General features: G+C 39.7%; 1 protein-coding gene across 2 annotated transcripts in view; it reads left to right on the forward strand.

Annotated features, from left to right (window-relative positions):
- Nucleotides 1–18714, forward strand: part of ACO1 (aconitase 1) — a 54087-nt gene that overhangs the window by 9349 nt on the left and 26024 nt on the right. For both annotated transcript variants that reach the window (XM_019717682.3, XM_019717683.3), the window contains exons 2-4: nucleotides 11038–11156; nucleotides 12263–12431; nucleotides 13449–13586. In XM_019717682.3, the coding sequence (XP_019573241.2) occupies nucleotides 11060–11156; nucleotides 12263–12431; nucleotides 13449–13586 (404 nt within the window). In that variant the 5' untranslated portion in view covers nucleotides 11038–11059. The remainder of the gene's footprint in view (nucleotides 1–11037; nucleotides 11157–12262; nucleotides 12432–13448; nucleotides 13587–18714) is intronic.

The raw sequence follows: 18714 nt of genomic DNA on the forward strand, positions 1-18714 counted from the left end.
GGCAGTTGACTTTCTTCTGGAAAATCAATAAATATATGGGTGTTATACCTCAAGCTTCTGGGGACTTTACTATCATGAGTCATTCTTGAGTCTGAGCAGTTCTGAGGCGGGTGGGCGTCGATGACCTCAGAAACTTGGTGATTTCATAGAGATAAATGCTGCCCTGAGAGACCTCTGGCAGCCTGACACCCACTCTTTTGTGGTGACACTCTTTCTTTCTAATTCCTAAAATTTGAGTTAGACAAGTTCATGACCAAGAATCTACAAAATGAGTTCAGGAGCTGGAGGAAATCATGCAGCTTTCTTAAAGAGTGGATATCCACAGGGCCTGCTCTGTAACGCTTTAACAAACTGCACTTGCCTGCCCCCTTCAACCTCTGCTTGCAAGACTTACGTGCAGTAGGATTTGATTGGGGTTTCTGCAGTTGATGGGGGGTTGCTGCAGGGTAGGGGTTCCACATTCCAAAAAGGGGCTGAGGAGTGACCTCAGGAAGAAGGGAGGCGGTCAGGCGCAGGGCTCTGGCTGGGTTAGGATGCCTGGTTCCAAGGCGGCTCTGCCCTGCTTCTTCCTTTACTTACTGGCCAAATGTTTCATGACCCCACAATGACTTTCTTTTCTCTGTGCATCTCTGGAATTATTATCAAGTTCACCAAGACTTTTTTTGAAACTGTTTACATTAGCCCACAGTGATACCAAAAACTAAAAATGACTATTTCTGTTCTTTAGAGTTTGTGCTAATGCAATTAAAATAAAATGAGCTTAAAGGATGTTTTGGGTTAGCTTTTGGGAATTGCATGTGATGTTGTGCTGTCTTGGGCCAGCGAGCCTAGAATGGGGGCTTAAAGAGGCAGGGGCTTTGCTTTCTGGCCAGAAAGTCAAGAGCAGGGGCTGCTCGATCAGACAGTGCAGTGGCTGTGGCCCTGGTCCCCCGAATGCTGAGCCTTGTCTTTAGCAGTGGCTGTGCACATAGCTGAGTGAGTCATGATCATTTTTATGGTACATCCTGGAACTGTCCAGTGTTACTTAATTAAGTTCAGGGAAATAGAAGAGTTAGATTTAAGGAAGTAGGCACTTTTTAAAGGCAATCTAATTATTTTCATATTATCAGTTAATGTCTTATCAAACTTTAGCAGATTCCTGAGATTTCATTGTTAGCATATAGGAATGCAATGGACTTTTGTACATTGATTTTGTAGCCGGCAACTTTACTGAATTCGTTGATTGTTTCTAATAGCTTTTTGGTGGAGTCTTGAGGGTTTTCTATATATAGCATCATGTCATCTGCAAAGAGTGACAATTTAACTTCTTCATTCCCAATTTGGATGCCTTTTATTTCTTTCTCTTGCCTGATTGCTCTGGCGAGGACTTCCAACACTATGTTGAAAAGCAGAGGTGATAGGGGACAGCCCTGTCGTGTTCCTGAACGTAGAGCAAAGGGCTTCAGTCTTTCACCATTGATTATGAGATTAGCTGAGGGTTTGTCATATAAGGCCTTTATTATGTTAAGGTATTTTCCTTCTATACCTATTTTATTAAGTGTTTTAATCATAAATGGATGTTATATCTTGTCAAATGCTTTTTCTTCATCAATTGATATAATCATATGATTTTTGTCCTTTATTTTGTTTATGTGATGTATCACATTGATGGATTTGTGGATGTTGAACCATCCTTGTGCCCCGGGGATGAACCCCACTTGGTCGTGATGAATAATCTTTTTAATCCTTTGTTGCATTCGATTTGCTAGAATTTTGTTTAGGATTTTTGCATCTGTATTCATCAGAGATATCAGTCTGCAGTGTTGTTTTTTTTTGTGTTGTCCTTACCAGGTTTTGGTATCAGGGTAATGTTGGCCTCATAAAATGAGTTAGAGAGTACTCTCTTTTTCAATTTTTTGGAAGAGTTTGAGTAGTATTGGTATTAGATCCTCTTTGAAGGTTTAGTAGAATTCACTAGTGAAGCTGTGTGGTCCTGGACTTTTGCTTTTGGGAAGGTTTTGGATGACTGATTCAATTTTGTTACCGGTGATCAGTCTGTTTAGATTTTCCAGCTCTTCATGGTTCAGCCTAGGAAGGCTATATGTTTCTAAGAACTTGTCCATTTCTTCTAGGTTATAGAAGTTGGTGGCATATAGTATTCTTGAATGATCCTTTGTATTTCTGTGGTGTCCGTGATAACTTCCCCTTTTTCATTTCTGATTTTGTTAGTGTCTTCTCTCTTTTTATTTTATTGAGTCTAGTCAACGGTTTGTCAATTTTGTTAATCAAACTTTAACAAATTCCAATGTTGGAAATCTATAATTTAAACCACGTGTGAGGCTAGGAGAGGACTTTGTAGTTTGTCTTTCATCAAAATACCAAGAGTGGCCTTCACTGCTACCTCCCTACCTCATCTCATTTTCTGCACTCTCTCACTCCGCTCTGGCCTCCATGCCTTCTCAGACCAACCCCATGGCCTTTGTGCATAACCTTACCCCTCCTCCAGATTGCACATAGCTCGTTCCCTGACTTCTTCAAGGCTCTGCTCAAGTGACTCCATATCGATGAGGCCTCCTTCAATCTCCTGACACCCTTCAAGGCCTCAGCACTCCCTACTGCTCTTGTCCTTTTTAGCCACAGAGCTGGTCACCTTCTGACTTTCTGTTTGTATATTTATTTATTTGTTTAGTGTGTCTTCCACCACTAAAATGGAAGCACCATGCAACCAGGGACTTTGTCAGTTTTGTTCCTGGGTCTGTTTCCGATGCCTAAAACAGTTCCTGGCACGTTTTATTATAGATAGTTAACATAAATATGTCTTGTGTAAATGAATGAATGAATCATAGAATTTTTCACTCCGAAGGAACTTCTTAAATCATTGACTAGCCTTCTGTTACAGATTATGTATTATGTATTTCCTAATCTGTTACAGGTTAGGAAACTGAGGCATAGAAGGTTATATGGTTTATAAACCATATAAGAAGGACATGAAACTGAATCTACAGGTACAGGGAAATCCTGTGGTTGGTTGTAGGACCCACTCATATTTATGCCTCTTTCTGCATCATAAGACAACCTAAGAGGAGGATTCAACTCTTGACAGCAAAAGCAGCTAAATCTTGGATTTATATACTACAAAAGCTGGAAAGAGACCCGAAGAAGTAAATCTTATTTTATCTGAACACTGGCATTTACCTCAAGTCAGTCAGCAGTTCCAAACATCTCAACAGATCTGGCTGTGCCGAATAAGCATCATTACGTGTATGTGGCATTCACTGTCTGCTGGGTGTAGGGTCTGAGATGGTCTTGTAGCAGGAGTGTTGGTTTTAGCAATGCACTTCCCATACACTGTACTCAGGCTCCCTCATAAAACCCATTTGCAAGATTGCTGGAAGTTCAGTCTAGGTTACAGATAGCAAAGCTAGCGGCCCAAATGGGGATTTTGCCCATGATTTTTGCTAACTTTGCTGTAGCCACCTAGATTCACGATGTACCCAAGCATGGGATGAAACTGTGCATGATTTTAGTGCTGCCAAAAAATTTTAGGGCTCCCATCAGATTTTAGGGCTCCCTTCATGTAAAGGGGAATCCTGTAGACTACAAGTCTCAAGATCAGCTAGAGGCCAAGGACAGCCCTTGCCTCTCCAGGGTTGCAGAGTCTTATCCACATTAATAGCTCAGTCAAGTCCCCTCAGAGATGAGAACATTTGGTCACCAGAGACCAGCTTAGTGTCACTCCGTTTGGCCTGTCTGGCAGACAGGCAGCTTACAAAAGAAATTCAGATGTCTAACAGATGGAAAAGTAGGCATCTTCACTACCGATTAAAGAAATACCCAAGATTAGCTTTTTAATCTCTCAATTTGGCAAAAGCTGGAGACGAAATTACATTGCCTGGTTTAGGCAACTCCAATCATTGTTTCAGAGGAGAGTCATACAACTGGTACAGCCTTTCCCAGGCAACCTGGTGCTATGTAACAAAGTAGAGACAGGCAAATCCTTTTACCCAGCTGTCGTACTTCTAGGAATTGAAAGCTAGGAATTTATTTCAAGGAAATGGATTAGGAACCCACTCGAAGAAGTGTGTACAAAGGTTGCAGCATTATTTGAAGGTTAATATTTGGGAACAACCTAAGTAGAAATGGTCCCCAACTTATGATGGTTCAACTTAAGGTTTTTTTACTTGACTGTGATGTGAAAGCGATCCACATTCAGTATAAACCATACTTCAAATTTTTTATTTTGATCTTTTCCCAGGCTAGCAGTATACGGAATGATACCCTCTGATAATGCTGGGTGGCAGCAGCGAGATGATTTTGCCCAACTGGGGGCTAATTTTAAGTGTTCTGAGCATGTTTAAGATAGACCAGACTAAGCTATGATGTTCTGTGGGTTAGATGTATTAAATGCATTGTTGACTTCCGATATTTTCAACTTGATGATGGGTTTATCGGGATGCAACCCCATCATAAGTTGAGGAACGTGGGTATTTTATTTAGTAAGGATGTAAATACTGAGCACCTGTTTCTTTTTGTAATATTTTTAAAGTTATCACCACCCAAGAAAATGTGGTTCAGCAACAAGCTTGGTATCCTGCTGCGATTGCAGAGGGAGGAAAGAGGGCTGGGGGTGGGGTGAGAGGGGAGGGTTCCAGATTGGTATGTTTGACTCCTATGAGAATAGAGCTGTCCATCTAAAGTTAATATGAACCATTCGTGGATTTTCTTCAGAACGATTTCACTGCATTGGTGGATAACAGAGGACATATTTTGGGGAGCAAGGTGGGTTTATCTAAAGAATAATACAAATTTACTTTCACATAAATCGTCATCAGACATTATTAAAGAAAGAACTGCATATTGTAGTTCCAAAAACTTTGTGAACTGCTCTATCTTCCTTTCAAAAAACATTGCTGAAGATGTCAAGTTCTCAATTTACAGACACTATGCCCCTTCCTAGTATATGAAATATCCTCTAAAGGTATTTATGTAAAAATTTTAAATGACTGCTCCAGCTTTTTAAAAAGTAAATAATAAATGAATCCGTGCTTATTAGAAATTGAATTTGGATTATATTTAGCGGTATAGAACATAAAAAGTTAAAGCTCTCCCCCACTTTAAGCAATGTATTCTTCTACTTAGAGATAATCAATGTTAACTTTATTCTATATCTTTTTTGTATGAAAAACAAGTTGCTGAAAATATAGATACCAGAATCTAATCTAGTAGTCCTGAAGATTTTTAAATTGGATTCTAGTATCTATATTCTCAGCACCTTGTTTTATTTCACTCACTATCAAGTAATGTGAGTCTTTTCTCAGGTTTCTTATGTTGAATCTGAGTAAGGAACGGTATGTTTGGTACTCAATGTCGATAAAAGTAATTTGCCCATACTCTTCTGCTTCTCTTGGAATAAACTGGCCACCCAGAGCAGATAGTCAAAACTTAACCATAAGTTGTTTTCCCAAAGTTTAGCTATCAGTCAATTCTCTGAAAATCTGAACCACATGGGAGGTTCGGTAAATGACTACAGAACCAACTCATAAAAGTGACAGAAGACTGATATGCCTAAGTAGTACTTTTTTCAACTCTACTTGTGAAAGACTTTAAGTAGGTGTTTTTTTTTTTCCCTGACGGAAATTTGCATTTCATTAGAGAGGAAATCAACTATATTTTCTTCTATATTCCTGTGTCCCCAAACAGTCTTTTTTTTTTTCAGAGCCTCTCTTTTCCTCATGGGGGAATGTTACATGGTCTCCAGGGTTCTTTACAGAAGGCTCAATATTCTCTGATTCCCTCTCATCGCCTCCTTATTATCTAAGGTGAACATGTCCCTAGTGTGAGGTGACGGTTAAAGCCATGCCAATTATACACACATGAACGTGCCTCTACAAGTCCCCTGCAGGTGTCCTAATTTGAGGCCAAAAGGTCAGTTGGCAGCAAGACTGTCTGTGGTTGGGGAGGAACCCCAGCTTTGACTTCTCCCCACCATCTAAGATCTGCCTGCCTGTGCCTAATATTTAGTATTTTTAGTGATTTGATTTAAAAATCTGGTGTTCGACAGTCCTTTCCCACCCCCATTCTTCTCTGTACAAAGTGTGCCTGTGAGGATCGTGACATTGTACAAGTCACCCAGCTGGTATTTCAGGAAGGGTTAGCTCTGAAAGACACTGATACTGTCAAATAATTGAAAGAATGTTAGATTAGGTGTAGTGTAGGTATCTCTTTTTGGATTCTTTTTGTATAAGAACTATGCTGTGCACGTGTCCGATGTGACTGACTGGTCAGCATGCCAAGCTTTCCTGTTGGACAGGTTCTGCATGAGCTCCAACCTCGCTGCTAAAAAGATAGCATTGCCCCTTCTCTCTTTTTCTTTAAATCGCTTTTCTCGTTTCCTTTTTCCTTTGTCTCTTTTATTTATTTATTTATTTATTTATTTATTTATTTATTTTTCCTTCCTCGCAGCACCATCTCAGTCCCTGGAACAGAAAAGGCAGCAACCCAGACATATTTCCATGCATTGTAACTCTTCCCCCCCCCCCCCAAAAAAAAAGAAAAAAGATAGGATAACACCACATTCTCCTCCAAAATCTACATTGACTCTCTCTTTTGTTAGTATTGAATGAGGATTAGATAAAACAGAAAAAAACAACAACTTAGGAACAAAGCACAGCAAGGGCCTGATGGGAGAGAAGAAAAGAAAGGAATTGAAACAGGGTCTGTGCTTTATGTGAATGTGGGAAGTAGGCAGGGCTCCCTAGCCAGTTGGTAAGATTCCTAGGCGAAACCCGAGTCTCGGGATAATTTTGGAGTTGGCAGGAGCCTGGTATTACTCAAGGTTTTGGGATGGGGTAGGAGGCTAACCAGGGTAAGGCAGACCCGGGAAGCACTCGTGATGCCCAGAGTCCACTTTGGATCTGGACCATTCCCAGGCCAGAGGTCTTTCCCCTCCTACCCTCCTTGGAACACTATTGTTGTGGCTTTCTCTTGAGATTACGAAGCAGGACCTCCTGTACATGGATTTGAGACAAGGGAGATAGTATGACCAGAACCTTGGAGTAGCTCTGATTCCCAGAGCCCTCCAGGCTCACATGGAGGGGCTGTGTCCCAGCTTCCAAGCAAATCTACTTTCTGGGTTGCCAAAACACAGCTGCTGCTCTTTCCACTGACCTGTGGCTCAGTAAAGGATGGCAGGGACATGTATAATATTAGGTTGGTGCAGAAGTAATTGCAGTTTAAAAGGTTAAAAATAATTGCAAAAACCGCAATTACTTTTGCACCAACCTACTAACAATGCCTGGTTCAAACCAAGGTGCTACGGTAGGCGACCCCCAAAAAGAAGTGACTCCAGTTTCAAAACTGAGTCTTGTGGGAGGATTTCTCAGGCCCGTGAGTCACTTCTGGCCTTTTTCAGCTCATGGGATTGGTTGGTGACCTCCAGCCAGCGTCCTCTTCAGAACGGGAGCTGCTGGTTCCAGAGAGGCAGTGGGGCGGGTGGAAAGAGCCAGAGTTCAAAACCTAGCTCTGCCTCTTACTAGATATATCATATGCCCTTAGGCAACTTTTTCCATCCCTCTGTGCTACAGTTTCCTCAACTGTAAAGTGGGAATCATGATGTGCTCTCATTTATGGAGATGTGGCCAAAGTTAAGAAGATCGCATAAAGAACTTTGTGTGTGCTGATGGCACTTAGTAGTAACTGGCCCCTCTCTTCCTTAACTTCTGCGAGTAGAATTTGCTTAGTTAAGGTACAGAAACCAGACAATGCTCGAGTTTCTAAGGAAAAGGGGAGGCGGACAATAGAGCACTCGACACAAGCCATTTTCTACAAGAGTCGTATTGATAACTATATTCATCCTGAAATAGCAGCTGGCTTTGTAGGGTGGTGGGAACAGCAGGAATTGTGTAAGGCTTCCAAAATTATGCCCAGGGCATTTGTAAACCACAGAGGGGTTAAGTTGACACATTTTGTCTTTGCTGTAGTATGGCAGTTACGGGTACAACTTAGCACCTGGTTTAACCATAGAATTTTGGCAAACTTGGGGCCCCTGGCCCCTTCACGACTTGACACAGAGATAGGGATGATTCAGAGACTTAAGTCTTTTTAAAGATGTGAGTGACCCTCCCTGCCTGGTTCTACAAGGATTTCCCACCACTTCCCCTGGCTTGGGTTTATCTAAAGAGTAAAAGTCACAAATTTACTTTTAAATAAATCCTCATGACCTATAGCCTCTGTGGAGACAAACTTCTGTTTGATCCATTTTCCAGACAGACAAAACAACAGTTTTACCGTTTCAGTTGCTACTGTTTGGGTGGAAAAGTTAAGTCTGGGGCAATAGCATCAATGACAAAAGGGAAAGTTGCATTTTTGCCTTTTAAAATTTATATCTTCTTCAGAATTCCAGTCAGTGGGATGATTAGTTTCATTTTCTGAGCCCACAGATTTGTAAGCTCCTTCTGCAGACAAACTGGCCTATTTCTTACTAAAAAGTGTATCTATATGGGCTTTTTTCCTCCTGATTGGCTCCTCATGTAGTGGGGATGAATAACAAATTTTTTGCATCTGTGTGCCACTTCATCTTAAATGCACTCTCCCCTCAAAAACTAAAGCCACAGTCTTCCCTCCCAGAGCTGTTGTAACATTCTTCAACCCTCCACACCCGGAGTTCATTTGTATTTCTTCTCCCCCTTAGTGATTCCCCATTCACTCAGCAGCAACTTTCTGTAAATTTTGCCTTTGTAAATTTTGGCTCTTCGGCTTTTAATCCACCCATTACTTTTTTTCCATTTCAACTGCTGCCTTCCAGTTGCCTGCCCAGGTTCCCTGTCACCTCCACCTTTCCCTAGTTTCCTACCTGAGTTTTCTGTCTCTAGTTACCCTACCATTCCTCTGCCAGGTTAGGTTGGGACACAGGCCACCAGTCAAATAGAGTCCACACACGTGTTTGGTTTGGCCATCTTGCTACAGCCCCCCACAGTAGTTTAGAAAAATTTAGTTACCAACATTTATAAATCAAGAGAGTGCATATAAAAGTCCAGATGACCAGCCTCGCTTGAAAAATTGGATGTGTCAACATTGGTATTTCTGTGTGCAGACCTTGGTTGGAGCTAAATGGCTGCCGCTCCCTTAGACAGGCACACCCTACCCAGGCCGCCTTGTCCCTCTGCAGCCTCCTTCATTTATGTAGGTTCCCTTCCTGAACCATGGAGACATTTGGGTTGTGAACCCCTCTCCCTTTTAGACATGGCCTCCCTTTTTCATACACCTTCCACGATACCTCACTGACTCCTGAATTAAGAGTAAGTTCCTTACCTCTCACTCTGCAGTGGCCAGCATTGACTCTCAAACTGAACATGTGTAAGACACACTTAGGATTGGAGACTGTTTCCTGCCGCCTCCCCCCAATCAATTCTGATTTGATAATTCAGGGGGGAACACTCAGAAATCTGTACTTTAACAAGAAAGATCCCCAGGTAATTCTAATGCAGGGCATCCAGGACACATACTTGTATAAACACAGTTCCGGTATGTTCTAGCATCCCTGGCTAGCCTTTCTTTAGTTTCAGTTCCAGAATTCCTCAAGAAGGAAGTCGATTGGCCCAAATTGGGTCAGATACCTTCCCTCTCCCCACAAATGGCAGCCCCTGCAAAGACCACATGAAACTGGGGGAAAGGCAATCCCCGCACAGAGGCCCTGGCACACCACCCTGCTCTTTCCTCGGGATTCCCTTGTCCCCGTTACAGGTGTCTGGCTTGTCCTCCGGCGCTAGTGACGCCAGGAAGGCACGGGCCGCTTCTCAGTCAGCTGCCTCTCCCCAAAACTAACTAGGACTGGACTTGAGACAAAGCAGAGGTACAAATACCTATTTCTTTTTAAACTTTTAACGAGTTTTCAAAACGTTATGTGTGTACACAGTTAAAAATGCAAACAATACAAAAGGATATACAGTGAAATCTGAGTCTTCCCCCCAGTCCTGTTTTGAGGCCCCCGTCCCTCTTAAAGGAACCAGTCCCTTTTATGCCTTACTGAAGATATGGGCCTGTCTGTGGAAACAAGGCCCATTCTTAATTCTTTATCTCTTCAAATAGTTGTTTCCTATACATGTTCGGTGTGTGTGTTTTTTCATTTTACAGTAATATGTTGGTCATCCCAAAATTATGTTGAATATTTAAATATTTACTCATAAAAACCCTGGATTAAGTAGGGAAATGTTACTATTTTTATTTAAAACGAAGACTATTGGGGAATGGATTGATGAAAGGACTTGTGCCCAAGGGGCAGGACTAGAAAGCATGTTTTATGACTCCCACCCCAATGTATTCTGCTCTAAGTTGTATAGTTACTTGAAATCGCTGTGTATCTATGTGGAGGCCAGGTACAGTGTCCTCCCTTGTTCACTGCTCATAATTTATAAAAAGATACCTGAGAAGTCCTGCCCGGAGCTGGGGTAGAGGGTCCCCTGCAGACATATCTGGGGAGTTTGGGCCTTAATGCCAACACAGTGTTCCTTAAAGATTCCCTGATATGAACACACTGTTGCTGCTATGTGCAAAAGTGAGACTTCTAACCCGTTTAACTTAAAATGCTTCACAGACTGTGAAAACAGAATATAGCTGCTTTCAAGTCTTCACTTCCAAAGTTCAAGTTCTATGCAGTTGCATAATGTCACCTGCCCTGCACCTCTTACCTCCTGTCGAGAGAGGCATGAGTCCAGCCCAAAGGTCTGTTCAGATATTCAAGATTTACCATGAGACACATCCTTCCTTTTCCTTCTTCTTATTTCTATCAGTGGAAGAATGTTGGAAAGTTGTAGAAATAAGACAACAGAAGTTGGGGATTTTAAGCTCTCTTGTTCTCTTTCACGATAGCTTCACAGAAGCCTATTTTCTTAGCCAAGTATATCGTTCTTATATTCATTTATGTCCCACCTGCCCCCTCCTTTGAAAAGATAATGAGTGATTTCTTGAAGTGAGTCTGGACCCTAATTGTTAAAGAGGGTAAAGACTCATCAGAATAAACGAGGTCCAGGGTAGAAATCAAATGTCCTCGTTCTTTTGCAGGGACACGTGACTGTCAGGAACCATGAGCAACCCATTTGCATACCTCGCTGAGCCTTTGGATCCTGCACAACCAGGAAAGAAATTCTTCAATTTGAAGAAATTGGACGATTCAAGATATGGTAGGTACCACATACTAACAATTGTCACCCTAATAAACTTTAATTGAAAAAAAAAAGATATAGTAGGTACATGGCTATATGATGTAATTGCTCTGACAGCAATTGGAATCTCATTTGCATAATAAATATGCTATGTAATTAGCTTTTAGGGGAGTTAAAAGAGGGACCAACAGAGAATGTCTGAGTGGTCTTGAATTAAGCTTTACACACACACACGCACACACACACAGCTTTCTTACATTGCTCATTTTTAAATAGATAATAATGATTATGTACACGTAGCATTTATATAACATTTTATAGCATATGGACTATGTGTGCATATGTATTACATAATTTAATCTGAATAACAATCCTAGAGGTCATGTTTATAAAATGTAAGAAGTCCTGAGGAAGCTGACGCCCCAAGAGGGTCAATGACGTGGTAACAACTATGTGCATAGCAGAAGGGGACAAAAACACGTCTTTCATTATTCCAAAACCTATGCTTTTCTACCTTTACACTCATGTCTTTTCCTGATAATATTGGTGAGTAATTTTTATATATTAGGATGGAACACTTTCTTTCTAAATAAACAAAGTAATTTTTCTTATGAATTACCATTGTTTAATCCGAGGAACCCCAGTTACCAGTGGCCACACTGCATGCTGCGACTATACTTTGGTTTTTGCCACAGTAATTCTAAAGGAGTTATTTTCTCATTTGTTAGACACAAGTTTTCATAAGAAATATTACTCTGTGTTTGTATTTTTGTTATTGGCTAACACAGAATACAGTAAATATCTATACTGATTTCTTTCATGATGACTTAGGGGAAACCCTCTTATTGGAATCCAAGGCAAGGCAACCATTTATTATGAAAGAATTTTAATACTTTATTTTTGCCGAGTCTGTGGGTATTTCTAATACTGAATGTGACCTAAACCCATTCAGTATCTTCATATTTTAAACGTTTGAGATCAGTTTATATTTATCCTCTTTTCCTGTTGGAAAAATAGTGTGATGCCTTGTAACAAGTTTACATAGAGATTGATTTTAAAGAGCTCTTATAATAAGGTGTCTCATGGTTTTTGTTTGTTTCGTTATGCTTTCTCCTTTATCTTAGGACGCTTGCCATTTTCTATCAGAGTTCTCCTGGAGGCAGCCATTCGAAACTGTGATGAATTTTTGGTGAAGAAAAATGACATTGAAAATATCCTAAATTGGAATGTCATGCAGCATCAGAACATAGAAGTGCCATTTAAACCTGCCCGCGTCATCCTGCAGGACTTTACGTGAGCCTCCTGTCACTTCACTCTTCTCTGCCTCCCTTGTCAGTCTTTAAAGAAAGCATAAACACCCACAGATACATACACACACAACCACACACATGATGACTATATAATTTATCAACCAATATCCAGACAACTGTTGAAAACAAAAGGGGCTACTCATCCCAGACAGCAAGAGATTGTCACAGGCAAATCGGAATGCGTAATCACTCTGCCTTTTCCAGTGGCAGAGGTCATTGTCTTTCGTGTTGGAGCTCATAGTTCTAAGTATACTGGTGAAAGGTGAAAGATGGAGCTGTCTTGGAATCTTTTCTCCCCCATGCCCTATCACCCAGGGAGCCAGATTTCAAACAGCTGTCCTTTGAACACGGATGTGATGTGTAGTTCACAAGGCCTGATCCATTGCTTTTAAGCCTCGGTTTGCACCCTGCTATTTCCAGGAATCGTTGTTCCCCATCAGGCCTCTTTTTTGAGACAATAGTATCTTTCCCTTTTTAAATGGTGTTATTTTATTCCTTCTAGAGACCAAATTTCATTTTTCTAGAAAAGGTCACCCAAATGTTGTACTCTGATATAATAAAACGGAAGGATTCACTTATAAATTTGATTCACAGCCTACTTTTCTGAATTATATCCATTTCTTTAAATTTGGTCTGAAGTGGAAGGTGTGATTGTATGTCTTCTCCTGGTCACTGTCAACCGACAATGGGAAACTATCGTGGCACTAAAAGTTCCAGAGTTTTTAAGCACCAGCTTTCCTATAGTTTCTCTCTTTCGACCATGTAAGTTGTTAACTTTAATGTGGTGATAAAGTTGCAGATAGAGCTATCGCTCAGTTATGGCACATTTCTACCTATGTGATTTCTGCTCAAGGAAATGTGTTTAGAAACTTTCGTTTTTCTAAGTCATTCATTGTTAGCTCCTCCCATTGCTAATTTTATTGGTGGAGACAAAAATCTGAAAAACTCAGTTACACCTGTTTAACAGATTTATTTCCCCCTTGATTCCTTCTTTTCTTAGGGGTGTGCCAGCTGTGGTTGACTTTGCTGCAATGCGTGATGCTGTGAAAAAGTTAGGAGGAGATCCCGAGAAAATAAACCCTGTCTGTCCTGCTGATCTTGTGATTGATCATTCCATCCAGGTTGATTTCAACAGAAGGTGAGAGATTAAGATGAATACCTGGGTTTTCTGCTTTGTTCAAAATTATGGAGTGCAAGTCTTTGTGTGTGTGTATGTAGTAAACGTAAAAGAACAAAATCTTTAAACAGTATATTTAGGAAAACTCAAACTTAATATAGATGTTCCAGTGAAGATTTTTCAGGGGGTGAATTAAAAAAAAACTTTCTCTGTGTACTTCTTGAGTGGGAAGAGCCTATGTTTAAACTCAGCTTGAAGTCTGGGTAAAAAAACACATGAATTTCTGCCGTGAAAGCTTTTCAATACAAGTATGTGTTTGGCTTCAAAAGAGTTTTGGGTTTTTTTTAACTACTGGAGCCTTATTCCTGTTTTGATCCCAAGTAGCTATTTCAAATCTGTCTACCTCTGTCTCTCTATGTGGGTGGGTTTCCACAATGCCTATCCCTTTCTTTTCCTTTGTTCATTTTCTTCTATTGTTTGGGATATCTGCTTCTCTCTTCCTGCCAAAATCCTACCAAAAACCCTAAAATCTCAGTGACAGTCAACAATAAGAATTTGTTTCTTACACATCTACAAGTTGGTTGGGAGGTCCACTGATTTCAGCTGAGCTCAATGGGGCAGCTCTGCCTCGTCCAGCCCTGGCCGTGTTTGCTGTTTACACTGCACTGCACATCTGCTGGGCAGCTGCGACAGTGCCATTCTATGTGTGTTGCTTTTGGGGGCCCAGGCTAAAGGAGAAAGCAGCTATCTGGTGATCACAGAGGCTCAAGAGGGTAAGCGGGAACCCACAATATATTGAGGCCTAACATAGGATCACTTCTAGTCACAATGACAATAATCAAAGCAAGTCACACAGTTAAGCCCAGAGTCAGAGGGGAGAGAGTATATACTGCATCTTTGTAGAAGTAACTGCAAGATTACACATAAGGGAGGGCAACCAGGATCTGCTACAAGGCTGGTACCTTACCCTAGAAGAATAACTAGATAAAGTTATTATTACCAGTGCTCCGTGAAGAAAGAAATAATGATTCTGCATAAAATGCTGGGAAAATTAATTACTTGGTAGAGGGAGCAGTTCATATGAAATAAAGTATTAATATTTAAAAAATTAAATCATCAAAGAATTTGGAAGAAAATTTAGGAATATAAGTGTCAAATGTCTTGAGAAAAACCTTTCTAGGTTTAGAAACCCGGGGGAAAATCTATAGAATTAAGAACTTCAAAGTTAACAGGAAATAACTTTTTTTTTAAGCTTTATAACAACCTTTTATTTTAATTACATCTATTCATTCTTTTTTTTTTATTAGTTTCAGGTGTACAAAACAATGTAATAGTTAGACATTTGTAACCACAAGATTGCCACGGGGATACGAAAGACAGTTTGGGGAATATAATCAATAATGTTGTAAAGATTTTATAGGGTATCCAATGGACACTTGTCTGATTAGGGAGACCACCTCAGGGACAGTGTAGATGCCTGACCACTGTGCTGTACACCCGAAGATGAAGCTGAATAACAGGAAATAACTTGAAAAATATTTCCAACAAATATGACAAAGGGTTAATATCCTTAATATATAAAGAGTATGTAGTAAAAATAGTAAAACCCAGCAGATGCATGGGCAAAGGAAAGTGGATATTTTACAATAGAAGAAAATGTGAATGGTAAACAGTATATAAAGCCTTTTCAACCTTACAAGTCATAAAAAAGTAAATTAAATCCTTGAGATACCATTTTCTCTTATCAATATAGTTAAGATTAGAAAATAAACATTAGTTATAAAGGTGTCAGGAAGGAGACATTTTTACACACTGCTGATAGTACTGTAAATTAGAAACGATGAAAGCAATATGTATTAAGATCCTTACAAAGTACGATATCCTTTGTCCTGGAATTTCTACTTCCAAACTTACCCTTAATAGATATATGAAATTTTAGAAAAAGCTTAATGATAAATAGTGTTCATTAAAGTATTATTTATAATAATGAAAACCTAGAAGCATTCTAAATGTCCAACAGAGGAGAATGATTTATTAAATTATGGTGTATCATTAAAGTGAATTATTAGGTATCTTTTACAGTTATATTTATAATGGGCTACATAACATTTGGATTGTGCTCATGTCAGCTCAGTGAGCCAGGTGTAAAGTGCATGCATGTATAGAGTGACCTCAGCTAGATGAAAGTTATGCAGAGATTAAAAGACTGGAAAGAGGTGGTAAACTGGGGTTGTTTCTGGGATTATAATCATTCTTTATTTTCACAATTAAAAGCTATTGCTTTACAATAAAACATCATTTAAGAATGCAAAACAAACCATTCGAAGGGGAAAAGGGAAACCATTATTTGCTTCCTTGGGGATTTACGTGGGTTCCATATAGCCTCCAGAGAAATGTAGAAACTGGGCATTTTCAAATGAATGTTGTCAATATCCAAACCAGATTAATTCAGGATAAAGAGAAATCTGCTTTGTCTTTAATTGACGTTTCTTGGAACAAACAGATTAGATATTTGCCAATTATTTCCTTTCCTTTGGACTCTAAACCCATCCTTAGTGAACTTGTCTTTTTTTTTTTTTTTTTTTTTTTGTCTTAAATTACATGAGCTCAATTGAATGTTTTGATTTCAAAGGGAAGAGTTAAATATATATATATACACACAGTGTTATCGTATTTGAGACTTAGGATGTTTCTTAAAGTTCCACTTCAGAAGTTATAAAAAGTAGCCTCAGAAAATCATAGCCAGCTTTCTCTTTCTCGGAGATTCTCGTTGGTGCGGATGGATTTACCTCATTTTGCTGACCTGGAAGATGAAAATACTGGTAGACACAGAATTGTAATTGTTTAATGTCTAAAGTCTTTGTACTCACAATTCAAAGAGCTCCTGATGATTAAGTAGTTAATGATTCTGGGTCATCACCAAGTTCACTGTGATGTTTTTTTTCCTCTTTAACCTTGACATCTAACAACTTTGGTTTCAAATTTTTGTGGACATTTTTCATTTATACTGTAGTACTGAAAATAGCAAAGTTCAGGAGTGAACTTTGATTCCAAATTGATATCCAAATCTAGCACTTTTTTTTTTTTTTGTAATTAAAGAGAGCATTTCTGTTACAAATGTTTTCAGTTGTGGTGTTATGTTTTTATTTCTTGAGTTTGGTTTTGCAATTTGACCTCCCAGCCTCTGCTGTCATGTTTGTAAGAAATTAAATGTGATATTTCTTAACCTTTGTGAAACTGTGTACTATGGGCTTATTTCCAGCTATTTCCAGAAATGAAATAGAAAAACTGGTTTAGGGGTGGTAGGATGGTAAATTTTCTCAGTTAAATACTTCTAAGCTCTTTGCCTGGTTTGAATAATGTTAATTGACCTCACACCATCTTTAGGAATTAAGATGTAACTAACACATTATTGTAATGTTTTACAAAGTTAAATTTATCTTTTTTAAAAAATCCCAATAAGAGTATCATAACAATTTCCAATCAGATTTCATGAATGTGAAAATTATCTCCTCTATAAATACTGTTTATGAATTTCTAGAGTACCATTAAATATAATACTTAAAAACTTTGAAGTATGTCCAAATCTGAATTCATATTATATAACTAAGGAGAAGTTTGCTCTTTAGTCTGTGAGGCCATTCACATTCAGAGACCTTATTAAACGCTCACTAGATTGGGTGAATTTAGGAAAGTTCTGAGTGGTGCAAAAATCTGAATTCTAGGTCTGTTTATTCATGCCAATAACTAGAACTAAGTTAATTGAGCCAAGGTTAGCATAATCGACGTTTTGTTTTCATGAGTAAATAGATTTTTACCTGGAATTAACATATCATAAAACAGCCTAAGCATTTCTGATTTTTCCTTGTCCTGTAAATATGTGGTTTATATCAAATGGATGTTCCCAGCATTCTCTGCGGGTAAATGCTCCTCTTCCAACCCTACTTCTGCTATGAGAAGCTGTGATACCCTTTTCGTGCTGCAGGCAAGGGGACAAAAGATAATGACTGGTGCTCAGCCTACAGCAGAAGGGATGGGGGCACCAGAGCAGGGACCACATATGATTAAGAATACTGTTCCAAAAAATGGAAGAGGAAAAACAAGAAAGAAAACAGAAAGGTGTAAAAAAAAGAAGAAAAAAAAAAAAAAAATATCATTAAAAAAAAGAAACAAAGACTAATATTCCAAGATGATTTCCTTTTTTTTTAACTGAAATCCATTTAACAGAACTACTGTGTGCCAGTATTTGCTCGAGAAACAGGTTAGCTTAGAAGAAGAAAGAGATTGGTGACACACAATTCGAATGCAGTTCATACAGTGGTGACCACAGGGAAGGGGCACATTGTGCTGACTCGGACCATCAGAGGGTCCTTCAACCAATGTCACTGATCTGGGTCCTGAAGGGTGCTTACTTACCGCAGGGAGAAGAGCCGGAAAAGGCATTCTGCATGGAGAGGAGAGAGTGCAAAGGCATGAGGAAAGTGGTGTGGGGAGAGCATGAAGTTTACAGTGTGTCTGAAGCTGAAGTTTGTTTTTTTGTTGTTTTTTTTTAAAGAGGGTGCAGCTCACAGTGGCCCATGTGGGGATCGAACTGGCAACCTTGGTGTTATTAGCACCATGCTCTAACCAACTGAGCTACCCAGCCACCCCTGAAGCTGAAAGTTTGAATGGGAGGCCAAGAGAGAACTTATAAAGGAAGCCTGAGGACAGAGTGAAGGGCTTTTTTTTTAAAGCAGAGTATTTGTGCTTTTATTCAGAAAATGGGGAGCCATTTGGCAGATTCAAGATGGGTCATGATGATTTGTATTTTAGAAAACTGATTCTGGTGACAGTACAAAAGATTGGTTGAATAGACTGACAGTGAAACCAGTCAGGAGGCTCTTTCTGGAATAAAGACTTTGAAAGCTGTCTGCTCAGTGGTAGGACAGGAGGTCATGAGACGAGCTATGGATAAACGGTGACAAGGATGAGCTTTAGGAAAGAAGGCCAAGCATTAGGGTTTATCTGTTGAGTTTCTAGTGCCCGAGGCACTGCTGGGACAGGTTCCCAGGGTACTTTGTGAATGTGCATCTGGACCTGAGGAGACAGGAACTGGAGGGATGAAGCCCTCCATGTCCTGGTGAGAAGGTGAAGACGAGTACCTTGGAGA

Source organism: Rhinolophus sinicus, chromosome 16 (assembly GCF_057876585.1).
Source record: "Rhinolophus sinicus isolate RSI-liver-muscle chromosome 16, RSI-T2T, whole genome shotgun sequence".
Taxonomy (NCBI): domain Eukaryota; kingdom Metazoa; phylum Chordata; class Mammalia; order Chiroptera; family Rhinolophidae; genus Rhinolophus; species Rhinolophus sinicus.